The 12500-nt window shown below is 44.1% G+C and overlaps 1 protein-coding gene across 6 annotated transcripts in view; it reads left to right on the top strand.

Annotated features, from left to right (window-relative positions):
* The first annotated feature begins 496 nt into the window (after positions 1-496).
* LOC121299129 (inositol hexakisphosphate and diphosphoinositol-pentakisphosphate kinase 2-like) overlaps positions 497-12500 on the top strand; it is a 29950-nt gene continuing 17946 nt past the window's right edge. For all 6 annotated transcript variants that reach the window (XM_041226694.1, XM_041226693.1, XM_041226690.1 and 3 more), the window contains exons 1-13: positions 497-588; positions 6110-6649; positions 7932-8127; positions 8437-8527; positions 9308-9393; positions 9550-9704; positions 9995-10096; positions 10274-10435; positions 10644-10765; positions 11063-11164; positions 11620-11706; positions 12110-12185; positions 12314-12423. In XM_041226694.1, coding sequence (XP_041082628.1) covers positions 6500-6649; positions 7932-8127; positions 8437-8527; positions 9308-9393; positions 9550-9704; positions 9995-10096; positions 10274-10435; positions 10644-10765; positions 11063-11164; positions 11620-11706; positions 12110-12185; positions 12314-12423 — 1439 coding nt within the window. In that variant the 5' untranslated portion in view covers positions 497-588; positions 6110-6499. The remainder of the gene's footprint in view (positions 589-6109; positions 6650-7931; positions 8128-8436; positions 8528-9307; positions 9394-9549; positions 9705-9994; positions 10097-10273; positions 10436-10643; positions 10766-11062; positions 11165-11619; positions 11707-12109; positions 12186-12313; positions 12424-12500) is intronic.

Here is a 12500-nt window from a genome sequence, read left to right as displayed (position 1 = left end):
GAGCAGTTGCGATTCACTATAGTTCCACTAGGTAGGCGAATAACAGCTCAGTAAGTGAATACAAGCGCTTGTGAGTGTGGCTTTGTGTGTTTAAAGACGTCCCCCCCCCCCCCCCGCTCATGGTGCCAGCCACTACCTTCCACACTTTAAACACCAGCCCAGCACTTTAAACACTCAAATTTCTTTTGTATTTTTTATTGTATTTTGGGGGATGTAATCTAACCAAATGTTGACCTTTGCAGATTCTGTATAGGCACTAATGCCAGTGGAAAAATCTGAAAATAACTACAGCTAAAGGCGACGCTTGAACTAATGACTGCACTACTTCCCTTCCGCCAGCAGATGTCTCTGTAGTAAAGTCTAGCGGCTCAATCTTCCCTTGTACAGGAAACTGCCGCCGCGGCATCCACGGTTCTTTCTTGGCCTAAACGGGCGGGACTAATAGGCAAATCCTGCTCTCCTGTTGGTCAATAAACAAACTGGTCAAAAAAAAAAAACCTCGTCCTAATATTGGATTGTCCGTCAGGCAGGGTAGTGTACGCAGCGAGCTGTCAGAGAGGAGAGAGCGAGCACAAAGTCATACAATCTGTAAGTAAAAAGCGCAACAAAATACACAACGCATTGTCGCTTCTTAACGTTTGATTGGCAGCTGTATTCCGGGTGCAACGCTCTCTGGAAAACGCAATTCGCCTCCTGGCTTGTTTTAGTCTCACATTGTAATGGATGAGCTCTATCGAGTTAGACAACAGGTTCCTCGGGTTTGTTATCCTCGCAACAGGTGAAGTAGCTGCCGTGCTGTAAGCTGTGGGACTGGAGTTTGATTATTATTATTACACGGATATATAACCTTCATCACTCTTAGAAACGCTTTCTTTGCGTTGCAAACAGTGAGCCTCATAAAATAATTCAGTGGTGGAATCGCCACCTAACTTAGAGAAATAATAGTTTGGCACACGCACCAACCCCGTGCTGCTGAGCGGAGCCTCTCATCGTTTATCGTGATCGATTCTCACACACATTTTGTTACAGGTCATAATCCCCCAACAGCATAGTACCTCAGTCCCATTGTTAGATAGGATGGAAACCAGCCTACTGTAGAGTCAGTCCCGCCCCCAAAACAGCTGCAGAGTTAAGAGCCAGGAAACCCACCTTCTAGGGGTTCTATCAGTAGCTTTTAAAATGAAAGTGTTATGCGGTCCATGCATCGACAATGCTGTTACTGCATCCAAAGTAGTGTGATTGTGCTGTCTTGACTTTTAATTATTTAATACTGTTGGGCTGTAATATTTCCAGCAGGTATCGGGTCCCCAGTGTAACCCAACACCACCGGGTATGGTTATGAGACCCACTACTGGCTAACCATGCGCCTGTGAAGTGTTCAGACTGTAGACAAATGCACAGTATGCAAAAGTGTTTTATTTGCACATGACAGCGGTGTGGGGATTCCTTAGCCCACCTAGTCGTTTGCTATCTGACCCTGTCACTGTCCTTCTTGTGCTGTGCCAGGGGGGAATTCTGGCATGAAGCAACAGCTCTGAGAACCCACAGCCTTGCTCCCATCTCTGCCTTGTATAGTTTTAAGGCAGCAGTGCTTTCTTGCCAGCGCAGAAGACGGCTGTAGTGAGAGGGGATTGATCAGAAGGGTCAGCCCCCACTGATATCTAGCAGGGATCAGTCAGCAGGGCAGGTCCCCTGGCTGCTGTGAGATAGAGCACTGAAACCCAGCAAGCATGTAAGGGGGGATTTTAATTGTCTGCACAGCAGCGGATCGAATTACTGAGACCATGAAACTAGTCAACCTGATGTTAGGTCAGCATCTTCATTGTGTTTTGTATTGTATGTAGTGATGTTAATTAGCAGGTCAATGCAAAAAACAAAGGGCTTTTCAAAGGGTCAAAGAGCATCAGTGTTTGCATTAGTGATACCTGTACTGGTGGGAGGGTAGAGCTTTGCAACACACAGTGTTTGCTGGGGCCATGGTCCAGTACTGGACTGCCAGTTCATTTCCATTGTTGCTAATGATGTTCTGGTAATAACAAAAATAAAATAAAAAAAATAAGATTCCTACTCTGAGCTCAGATAAAACTCCCAGTATGTGTGAGGAAACAATGAAGTAGAAGAGAGCAGTGATCTTATCACAAGTAGAGCAATTTGAATACTGTTCAAACCTGTAGTACAGCAAGTTAACCTGGATCCATCATTAACTTCTGATTGCAGTGCAGAACACTTCCAGTGCACAGAAAATGTTTTGGTCTAATAACCAGGGCTAAGTTGAAAGCATTGATGACCATAATTTTTTTTTTTGAGAGCTGGTTATAATTTCACCAAGCTTTGCAGGTTTCTTTTAGATTGTGTTGATTCAGCAAAGTGCTTGATTGTTTTCCATCTGTACAGCTGAACTGGGTGAATGTGGAGAAGATGACATTATTTGGAGCAAGTGTAATGAAGAGAATTAAATAGATCACACTAATGCCTGCAATTAGCCTGCTATGTTGCCCTGGAAAGGTTTGACCTACATAATTTACAGTTTGTAGGGGTTGCATCTTGTTTGAGCTGGTGTAGGTGTCTCCTGTACACAGCAGTGCTAGCTCCTCACCTGAGCTGATTGAAAACATGTCCCTGCCTGGACCGAAGAGAGAGGTAGGACTTGTGAATTAGAGCAGTGGTCTTCATTAAATATATTATGGAGGGCAACATTTATACAGTAATAATAATAACAACCTTTTTATACTCGCATTTGAAGTGTCACAGTTTTTTCATACTTTTCTATGATGAAAGTCACTGAATCTTGATCACATCAATCCTTCTGCAGCCATTCAGTAGATCACAAAAGGGTGGATTTAGGCAATGGTTAAAGTGCTTACTTCTCAGTCTAACTGCAGGATTTGCAAGAACTAACTACGTCAACAGCATGCTTAAAGCAAACTAGACAGGCTCCTAGTTTAGTTGATCACATTATCACAATGTGCAAGTGACCTTTACTTGGGCAGTCCACCGCACCCTGCTATTCTGAGTCCCTCTATTATGAGCAGTTTGACCTTGGAGGTATGGAATTGCATCTGCTTTTATACTGAGCATTAATGATCAGATTGTTCGTGCCAGTGAAAAGTGAGGTAGTTGACAGTGCAGGGGATTCAAGACCCAAGACAATGAAACGTGACACTTAACCTTTTGTCTAACTGTCTGTCTGTCTGTCTGTCTATCTTTGCCTGTCTGTCTGTCTGTCTGAGCACAGCCTGGAATTCCATGTGTGATGGGTTTAGTGTCTGCAGGGTGGGAATGCCATGATTTGTTGGCCCATGTTCACGGAAATTCTGTCATCGTCCACCCATCCACTAATTGTAGTGTAAGTTCTGCAGTGATCACTAGAGTTGACCTGATTTTGTGTGTGTGTGTGCACAAAGCAGGAACACACAGGTAATGTGCATTTGTTAACGTAAAGGCTGAAGCTCTGTGGGACTCTCTATATTAAGTTTATGTATCTTTTTTTTTTTGTATTTGGATTCAGTCCTCCTGATGCCGTACAAAGTGCTACAGAAAGAAGTAGGCGCTGCGTGGTTTCAGGTAGCTGCATTGCTGTGCTGTCTGCAGCTCTCAGAGGTTGAAATGGGGGTTGGTTGGTTGGTATAGTGCAGGGCTGGGATGTGGTGCTGCCTGCTCTCAGGGGTTGAAATGGGGGTTGGTTGGTTGGTATAGTGCAGGGCTGGGACATGGTGCTGCCTGCTCTCAGGGGTTGAAATGGGGGTTGGTTGGTTGGTATAGTGCAGGGCTGGGACGTGGTGCTGCCTGCTCTCAGAGGTTGAAATGGGGGTTGGTTGGTTGGTATAGTGCAGGGCTGGGACGTGGTGCTGCCTGCTCTCAGAGGTTGAAATGGGGGTTGGTTGGTTGGTATAGTGCAGGGCTGGGACGTGGTGCTGTCTGCTCTCAGAGGTTGAAATTGGGGTAGGTTGGTTCAGTAGTGCAGGACGGGATGTTAGTGTTTATCTGCTTGACTTTCACAAGCATGCACAGGGAGTGACCGCAGGGATTAACGCATCCTTTTTTTGTGCTGCTCATTAACTGGTGTGTGCTAAACTCCAGTTCCCTCGAGTTACAGTAACAAGAGTGGGGTTACAGAACGGCCAGCTATCTTCATATTTCCAGTGCTATGGAAACTCCTAGGACACAACATAAGGACTTTTTAGATTTTGATCTGTCACACTTTTTTGGTTTCAGTAATATACTTGCTAGGATAAAGACTGAATTGCATTGTTGATTATCATACAGGTAATAATCACTATTGATAACACTATTATTTAAATAAAAATAAAAATTGTATATATATGTGTGTGTGTGTGTGTGTGTGTGTGTGTGTGTGTGTGTGTGTGTGTGTGTGTGTGTGTGTGTGTGTGTGTATATATATATATATATATATATATATATATATATATATATATATATATATATATATATATATATATATATAATAAAATTCTCGAGCTTCCCTAAAGCCTATATATTCAAACATGCATATGCTACAAACATAGACATTTCCAAATAGGGAACCAAGGTGGTAAATAGATTTGAGGCGTCAAAAAAAAATAATTAAAAAGCCACAACAGTCGATAATTAATTATTCAATGAATAGTTGCATCAAAAATGAACCTTTTTGTGACCTTGTTTGTATTATCCTCCAGTCAGATTTCAGAACTAGTTCAATACTTGAGATGCTTTTGTTCTAGTTCATGTTTCTCTGCTGCTTGGTTTATTCGTTTATATTCTCTTACCATTTCAAACCCATTCGCTTTGCTCTGAAAGACAGTTTCCCTCCCTGTGCTGAATTTGTTTTTGTTCGTGTTCTTTTGGGAGTTAAGTCAAGAATCGAGCTTTTCTCTTGAAACGGGGAGGTCATTGTTGTGGTTAGGGGCTGTGGTATTATAAAGAGAAACTTCAGCACATTGTGCAACACGCCGCACATCGACGATGTTCCACAATCCAGCGCAGCTCCCCAAATAAATTCAAAACCAGCGTCTTTCTTAGGTGTAGACTTGCAAAATTGAACTAACTGTGTAGAACACCTAGCAGATGAAATCTAAAGCTACAGCTAAGGAGGAGCACCCACCATCATGTCATGAAAACTGTATTTACATGTGTGATGGGATTCTACTATAACTTGTTTTCAAGCAAGGCTTCAATTACATGAATACAGTACTTATTTTGGGAAAGAGCTGCTTGTGTGTTTATTTTAATTACAGGGGGAGGTTAATCATCACATCAAAAATATATCCAATATGAGTCAACAGTTGTTTTTTTTGCGGGCAAAAATCTTCACACGAGCATTAAGTGTTTTGAATGTTTATGTGGATATCAGTTGTTGTGTAGCTGTTTGAACCATTTGGTTTTGGGGCATTCCATGAATAGTGTGCAATGCCTCACTAATGACAAGCCCAGAATATATTGTGCTGATGCACAGGGAATCTTGGGCTTGTCATTGCATTGGCATTGAAGGCTAATCCAGTATAGTGTCGAGTCCCTTTTTAGTCTTACATTTTCTTTTGTCAGTGTCCTGAGGGTTGAAAGGGTTAAGTTGTATTGTTTTTTTTCCTGAGGGGGAATGCTGTTGTTGTGAAACGGGATTCTCCCTGTCTGCTCTGGATCATTATCTGGAGACAATGTGGATCACTCCTCATGCTCTTAAACCTCTTGCTATTCTGTTATGTAATGATGGGTCTTGGCAGACGAAACGCCTTCCATTTCATATTGCTCATCTGTTTTGATACCCATGATGAAAGGGGTCAAATCTCAGTCACGCCACAGCAACAGCTCCTGTTCCCTGGGCTTTGAGCGACGGCTTTCAAAATCCAAAATGTGGAATTGGCTTTGTACAGTATTTGCAACCATTTGGATAAAAAAAGAGTATGCTTCAATTCTGAAGTGCTGTTATTGTCTTCATGACTCATGTGTGAGCTTTATTTTTTTTAATTGGTATTTTTCGTCGACTGTAGGTATATTTGTTGTAACTTGTTGTTGCAACTTATAGTATCCCCAGTAGAACTTCACTGAAAATAAGAATGTAGTCTGAGTTAAAAACACTTAAAGACCAGTGATATATATTTTGTTCCCCTTGCAGGTTCGGGAACATCGAGAGCCTGTGATGATGGTTGGTGCAGCGAGTTCCAGGGTTCTATACTCTTGAGCAAAACCCTGGGGATTTTTTTTTTTATTCCTGTGAAAGAAGCTTGCTTACGTGAGAAGAGACTGCTGAGTCAGAGAATCTCCTAATTACAACCCCTGTTAAAGCTTGCCATCTCCAGCACACCTTACTCTTCCTTGCTGTGGGGCTTTTAACCCTCATTTCCCCTGCCCTTTTTCGTAGTTTTTCCGATTTGAGTAATTCCTGATCGCGGCTCTCCCGTTGGCTGTTGTGTCTCGGCCAGGCCTCGTGCCCGCGCTCTTCCCCCGCTGTGAGTTGGCGTGCGATGGCGCGGCGGGACGCTGACGGTTCCCGCGGTGGGCTGTGATGTCAGCGCCCAGCAGCCCCGACGAGAGCCAGCGCGCCGCTCCCAGATTCTTCGTGGGCTGCGAGGACGATGAGAGCGAAAGCCTGGGGGACACTGCAAGCATGAGGACAGAGGTGGAGATGTACGAGTGCAGTGAAGAGGAGGACACGGTGAGACAGGGGGACATGGGGGAGTATGAGCAGGCTGGAGGAGACATATTGAGAACAAAGGCAGAGACACGGTGAGAGAGACTCAGGGGAGAGTGAGATGGGGGTAGAGAGGGAAGACCTGAGGGAGAGGCATTAGGTACAGACTTGGAGTTTTGTGAGAAATCAGGAGAGGAGGGAGGAGAACTAGGAGCTGAGAAGGGAATAAAAGCAGAGGGAGAGGGAGTATTGGGACAGACATGAAGGTGTATGAGGACAAGGAAAAGGAAGACTCGGTGAGAAATGAGGCAAAATGAAATGGGAGAGGAGGGAAGGAGTGCATAAAAATGAAAAAACTAAAATTCTAAACAGCGTCCTTGCTTATTTTTGATGTTCCAGGGGATGTATGTGTTTGTTTTATTTCTTGTAATGTTTTTTTTTTTTTCCCTATTTTATTGTGTTCTCGTTTTCATGTGTGCTGCTGTCGCTGTCTAGACATTGCAGTTTATATAGCAAGGTTAATACTATAAATAAGGATGTCAGGGGTCTGGAAAGCAGTAACCTTCTGAATCTGAAAAGGAAGTGCGTTGAAAGAAAACATACAGTCAGGAAAGGACTGTGTAACTTGTGTGTGCCCTTTAATCCTTAAAGTATCAGAGGGAAGATCAGAAGCATGAGGGGTAACACAGGGCTTCATTTTTCTATTTCTTGTCCGTTCTGGATATTCAGATCCTTTTCTGCAATGTTTTGGCTCCTCGGTCATCACGCCGGTCAGGTGATGATCATGTTTGGTTTTGTTCTTGAAAACTGAGGGGAATTTCTCCATGTGTCTTTAATTGGCATTAATGGGAGCAGACAGTTAAGGAGGTTGCAACCTCTCCTAATCCTGTACTTCTCTGGGAATTGTGCTGAAATGGATTTGTGATTGACATTGGAATTAATCAAAAAATCAATTGCCTGTCTTTGATGCCAACAGGATCTGAGAACCCCAGTGGTTAGAGTGCTGGGCTGCAGGTTGAAACATAGTCAGTTGGAGTTGCACATGGACTGAGTTCTAGGGTTCAGGGTGGAAGGTAGTGGGTGCAAGTGGCTCAGTGGTTAGAGTGCTGAGCTGGAGTGTGGAAAGTAGTGAGGGGTGTGAGTAGCTCAGGGGTTGGAGTGGTAGGCTGGCGTGTGGAAGATAGTCTGTGTGAGTAGGCTGGAGTGATGGGCAGCAGTTGGAATGCGGTTGGTTCATGTTGAGTTCTTCTTGGTTCGGGTAGCTTGTGGGAACTGAACCATGGTCCTCCTTGTTCTCCCCTCTCAGCCCCCGGAGAGACAGATCGTGGTGGGGATCTGTTCCATGACGAAGAAGTCCAAGTCGAAGCCGATGACTCAGATCTTGGAGCGGCTCTGTAAGTTCGAGTACATCACTGTGGTGATCTTCCCTGAGGACGTCATTCTCAACGAGCCCGTCGACAACTGGCCGCTGTGTGACTGCCTCATCTCCTTCCACTCCAAAGGTAGGGTGATGTGTTTGTTTGCAAAACTAGATTCTGTTTTCCCTGCTCTGCTGATGGAACCGCAGCATGCAGATATTACCTTCTTTGGCAAAGTACATTCATTTCTGGAAACCAATACTTGAAATTGTGTGCATCATCTTCCAGTTGCAGCAGCAAACAGATTCAAGAAAAATACCAACTACCACCCATAACTGGATGCTTTGCATGTGAAAAGGATGTGTAGATAAATTATTATTATTATTATTATTATTATTATTATTATTATTATTGTCGTTGTTATAATTACTGTTATTCGTTGTGTGTATGCAGGCTTCCCTCTGGACAAAGCAGTGAGTTATGCAAAACTGAGGAACCCACTTCTCATCAATGACCTGAATATGCAGTACTTCATTCAGGACAGGTACTGGAATCCAGCATCACGTAGTGCTGTAGTGTTGCCTGCTTGTCAGAACTGAGGGACTGGGATGTAGTGTGTCCTAATGGTTGAGGCTAAGCGACTGTGGGGCAGTGTGGCAGTGGTTAGAGCTAAGGGACTGGGACTCTGCATGTATCTGCCCCAACCGTTTATCCCCCATGATCATGCTCTTCTGGAGCACTAATGTAAAATGGCTACAGGAAAGCGAGTTGTGCTTACAATTGAAACTTTTTTCATAAACCTGTGAATTTTTCTAGTGTCCCGACAGCCGGGCGAGTAGTTTATTATTGAACAGAGAAGATTAGTTCAGATATTGTTGATCCCACCAAAGTTTTCATACACTGTGTTGTATGTACTCAATGCGCTGCCATTGCTGGTAGAGTCACGTGAGCTTTTCAGTGTATTGATATCTAAATGAATCCTGTTTGCCTGCGGGGGGCGTATCAACTTCAACCTCCGTCTCGATCTCCTGCCTGTCACTCAGCAGCGAATGCACGCACCCACACGGCAGACGGCTACCCTGTCACAAGCATCAATACCCTGTATCTTTCTAAACAAGGGATTTAGGGGAACTCCCTAATAAAAGCTGTGTCTCAAAACAATAATTGTGTGAATATAGTAATTCTTAGAGCTGTATATGTGATGTTTAAAACTGAATGATACGCGATGGACTACTGTATATACTCATCCTTGTCGTTCTGTTTATGTTATGTGTGAACAGTTTGGTATCCCTTTTATTTAGTTATTTGAACCCCTCCTCTGCAGGAGGGAGGTGTACCGGATCTTGCAGGAAGAAGGGATTGACTTGCCACGCTATGCCATACTGAACCGGGACCCAGACAAACCAGAAGGTCAGTGCTGTTCACTGTAACCCGAGATTTATTTTGGTGTCCCTTCCAATATTTTATTTTTTACCTGTGAATGCACTAAAGCAGTGGATAAAATGATTCATTGAGACATGCCTGGGATATTACTGTGAATCTCGCTCCGTGTATTTCCCTGCTCAGAGTGTAACCTGGTTGAAGGAGAGGACCACGTGGAGGTGAATGGAGAGGTTTTCCAGAAGCCCTTTGTGGAGAAGCCAGTCAGCGCTGAAGACCACAATGTGTACATCTACTACCCCACCTCCGCCGGGGGCGGCAGCCAGCGGCTCTTCAGAAAGGTGGGCTCTCCCTGGCGTCTGCTGGGGCTCTCGCTCTCACTCGCTCTTGTTCCCAGTCGCCTCTCGCTCCGTGTCTAGCTGTCTCTTACGACTAAGAACAATATTGTTCTCTCCAACAGCTTGTCTGCCCCAGGTTATTGATGGAAATATTTGATTTACAATATTATTGTTTAAAATAAAACATTTAATGAAACAGTACTGATTCCCTCGGAACGATGTTGCTTGTATGTTTTAATTTGTGGTACCCTGTCTAATGCATTAACATGCAGCATGTGCTCCTCCCGGTGTAGATCGGGAGCCGCAGCAGTGTGTATTCCCCAGAGAGCAGCGTGAGGAAGACCGGCTCCTATATCTACGAGGAATTCATGCCGACCGATGGGACTGACGTGAAGGTACAGTACTGCTGGATCCACTCTGGTTAAATACACTGCAACATCATCAAGATCTGTGTACAGTCTGAACACAAAATACAAAGGAAATCAGTGTTTCTAATGAAACCTAGACTATGGTGAGTCTTTTGTAATTCTAATTGTATGGGTCTTTTTCTTGGGGGGGCTTCTCTTCGCCAGGTCTACACAGTGGGGCCTGACTATGCCCACGCAGAGGCGCGCAAGTCTCCTGCACTGGATGGAAAGGTGGAACGAGACAGTGAAGGGAAGGAGATCCGCTACCCCGTCATGCTCACTGCCATGGAGAAACTTGTTGCTCGCAAGGTCTGCATGGCATTTAAAGTGAGTCAGCAGTTTTTTTTTATTATGAATTTAATATTCACGCTTGTAATCATACCTATAATGCATTCCATTCTGCATTGGCGTTGCTGGTTCATGCTTTCAGCGGCCCTGTTCAGTTATCTAGCAGTCGTGCCCTTCAGTTGTGTGTTTTGTTCAGATTCTGTTTGCTAACTGGTTCTGATTGTCCCGCCACATGTCCTGGTCACAGCAAACGGTGTGCGGATTTGACCTGCTGCGTGCCAACGATCACTCTTACGTCTGCGATGTGAATGGGTTCAGCTTTGTGAAGAACTCCATGAAGTACTACGATGACTGTGCCAAGATCCTGGGGTAGGTGTGGCTCTCTTTCTCTGGGGAAGGAGCTGTACAGGCTGCACATGCTCTGCATGCGTGTGTGGCGGGACAGCTTTGTTTAGCTGAGGTGTAGAAATTTACATTTCACAATATGCATATAACAGGAGGTGCCACGGCATCAGTTAATGTACTTGGTTAGTCCCTCTTCAGAAGAAAAAAAAAATTGTGACAGTGTTCTACACTCTTACGTTAATGTAAATTATAAATAATAAAACGGGAGGTGAGATTGCCATCATATTTGGATAAAACCCTGCTTCTTCTCGTTCCTGGCAGGAATATAATGATGCGGGAGCTGGCTCCCCAGTTCCACATTCCCTGGTCCATCCCTACAGAAGCGGAGGATATTCCTATTGTCCCCACCACATCAGGAACCATGTGAGCAGCAGCTCTGGGGATGGGCAGGTGTCGCTGTGTATTGAAAGGGATTGGATTAACACAGTCGTTTCAGAAGTCCTAGCTGTCGTACACTTCTGTTCTACTATACAGTTCTCAAATGTGCAGTATTTAAATAAATACTATAGCAAATGTATTATGTTTAAAAAACATGCCGTTTGGTACGACATTAAGTTCTGGATTTGCTTGCCTTGCTTTCCAGGAGTATCTTTGGTTTTAAAGTATCTTAGTGGTTGCAAAGCATGTCAGTCAATATGGAAAGCAGCTGGGTGGTTACATACAGGGTTCCTGAAGGGCTGGGGAAAGATTCACTATCCAGGTGAAGTAACCAAGAGTGCAAGACTGCGTTTTTTAAACTAGTAGTAGGATGTGTCCCATCATTGGAGAGATGCTGTAAATACAAAGCAGGATGCGCTGATTCACGTCTCCTCCCTCAGGATGGAGCTGCGCTGTGTTATTGCAATCATTCGACATGGAGATCGAACCCCCAAACAGAAAATGAAGATGGAAGTCAGGAACCCAATGTGAGTTGTTTTAATTCTCTTCAGATTTGGTGGGTTTGTTTTTTTTAACTCTCGTAGTCCTGGCGGGACCTCAAGGTCCTGCCTTATCTTAGCACTGTATGTTAACATGTGCCGACAAAGTACACTGGAGCCTCACAGGACTCCTAGTTCCCACTCTGAGGTCGTGTGTATATTTGTCCTGTTATATATATTTGAAGGAGTTCCTCCTTCAGCTTGACAGTAAAACTGCAGGACTGAAAGGGTTAATAAGCTTGATTTACAGATTATTAGTTATTTCTCGCATGGAAATAATTATTTGTTTCATCTTTTGGGCTTTACACAAAAAAAAAAAAAAAAAAAAAAAAAAAATTCTATTTTGCTTTCTGTCCAAAATGAATTCTAGTCACGTTTGGCTTTCTTTCAGGTTCTTCGATCTGTTTGAGAAATACGAGGGGTACAAGACTGGGAAACTGAAGCTGAAGAAGCCAAAACAGTTGCAGGTGAGACCGGGCAGGAGAGGGAGGGGTGGTGCAGTCGCTCATAGGGTATGAAGGTCATCATCGCTGCTCCACCATGGGCTTGTTCACCACACCCACGCGTTTATACCTTCTATTCCGTCATTCTTCAGGAGGTGCTGGACATCGCTCGGCAGCTGTTGGCTGAACTGGGCCAGCACAACGACTGCGAGATCGAGGAGAAGAAATCCAAACTGGAGCAGCTGAAAACTGTGCTGGAGATGTAAGTGTCAGAATGGGATTGGGAATAGCGAAAGGAATTCTGAGCCCTATCAGATAGTGTAGCAAAATACAGACCAC

Source organism: Polyodon spathula, chromosome 24, assembly GCF_017654505.1.
Source record: "Polyodon spathula isolate WHYD16114869_AA chromosome 24, ASM1765450v1, whole genome shotgun sequence".
NCBI lineage: Eukaryota > Metazoa > Chordata > Actinopteri > Acipenseriformes > Polyodontidae > Polyodon > Polyodon spathula.
The sequence above is the reverse complement of the archived record's forward strand: the minus strand, read 5'-3'. Positions and strand labels throughout refer to the sequence as shown.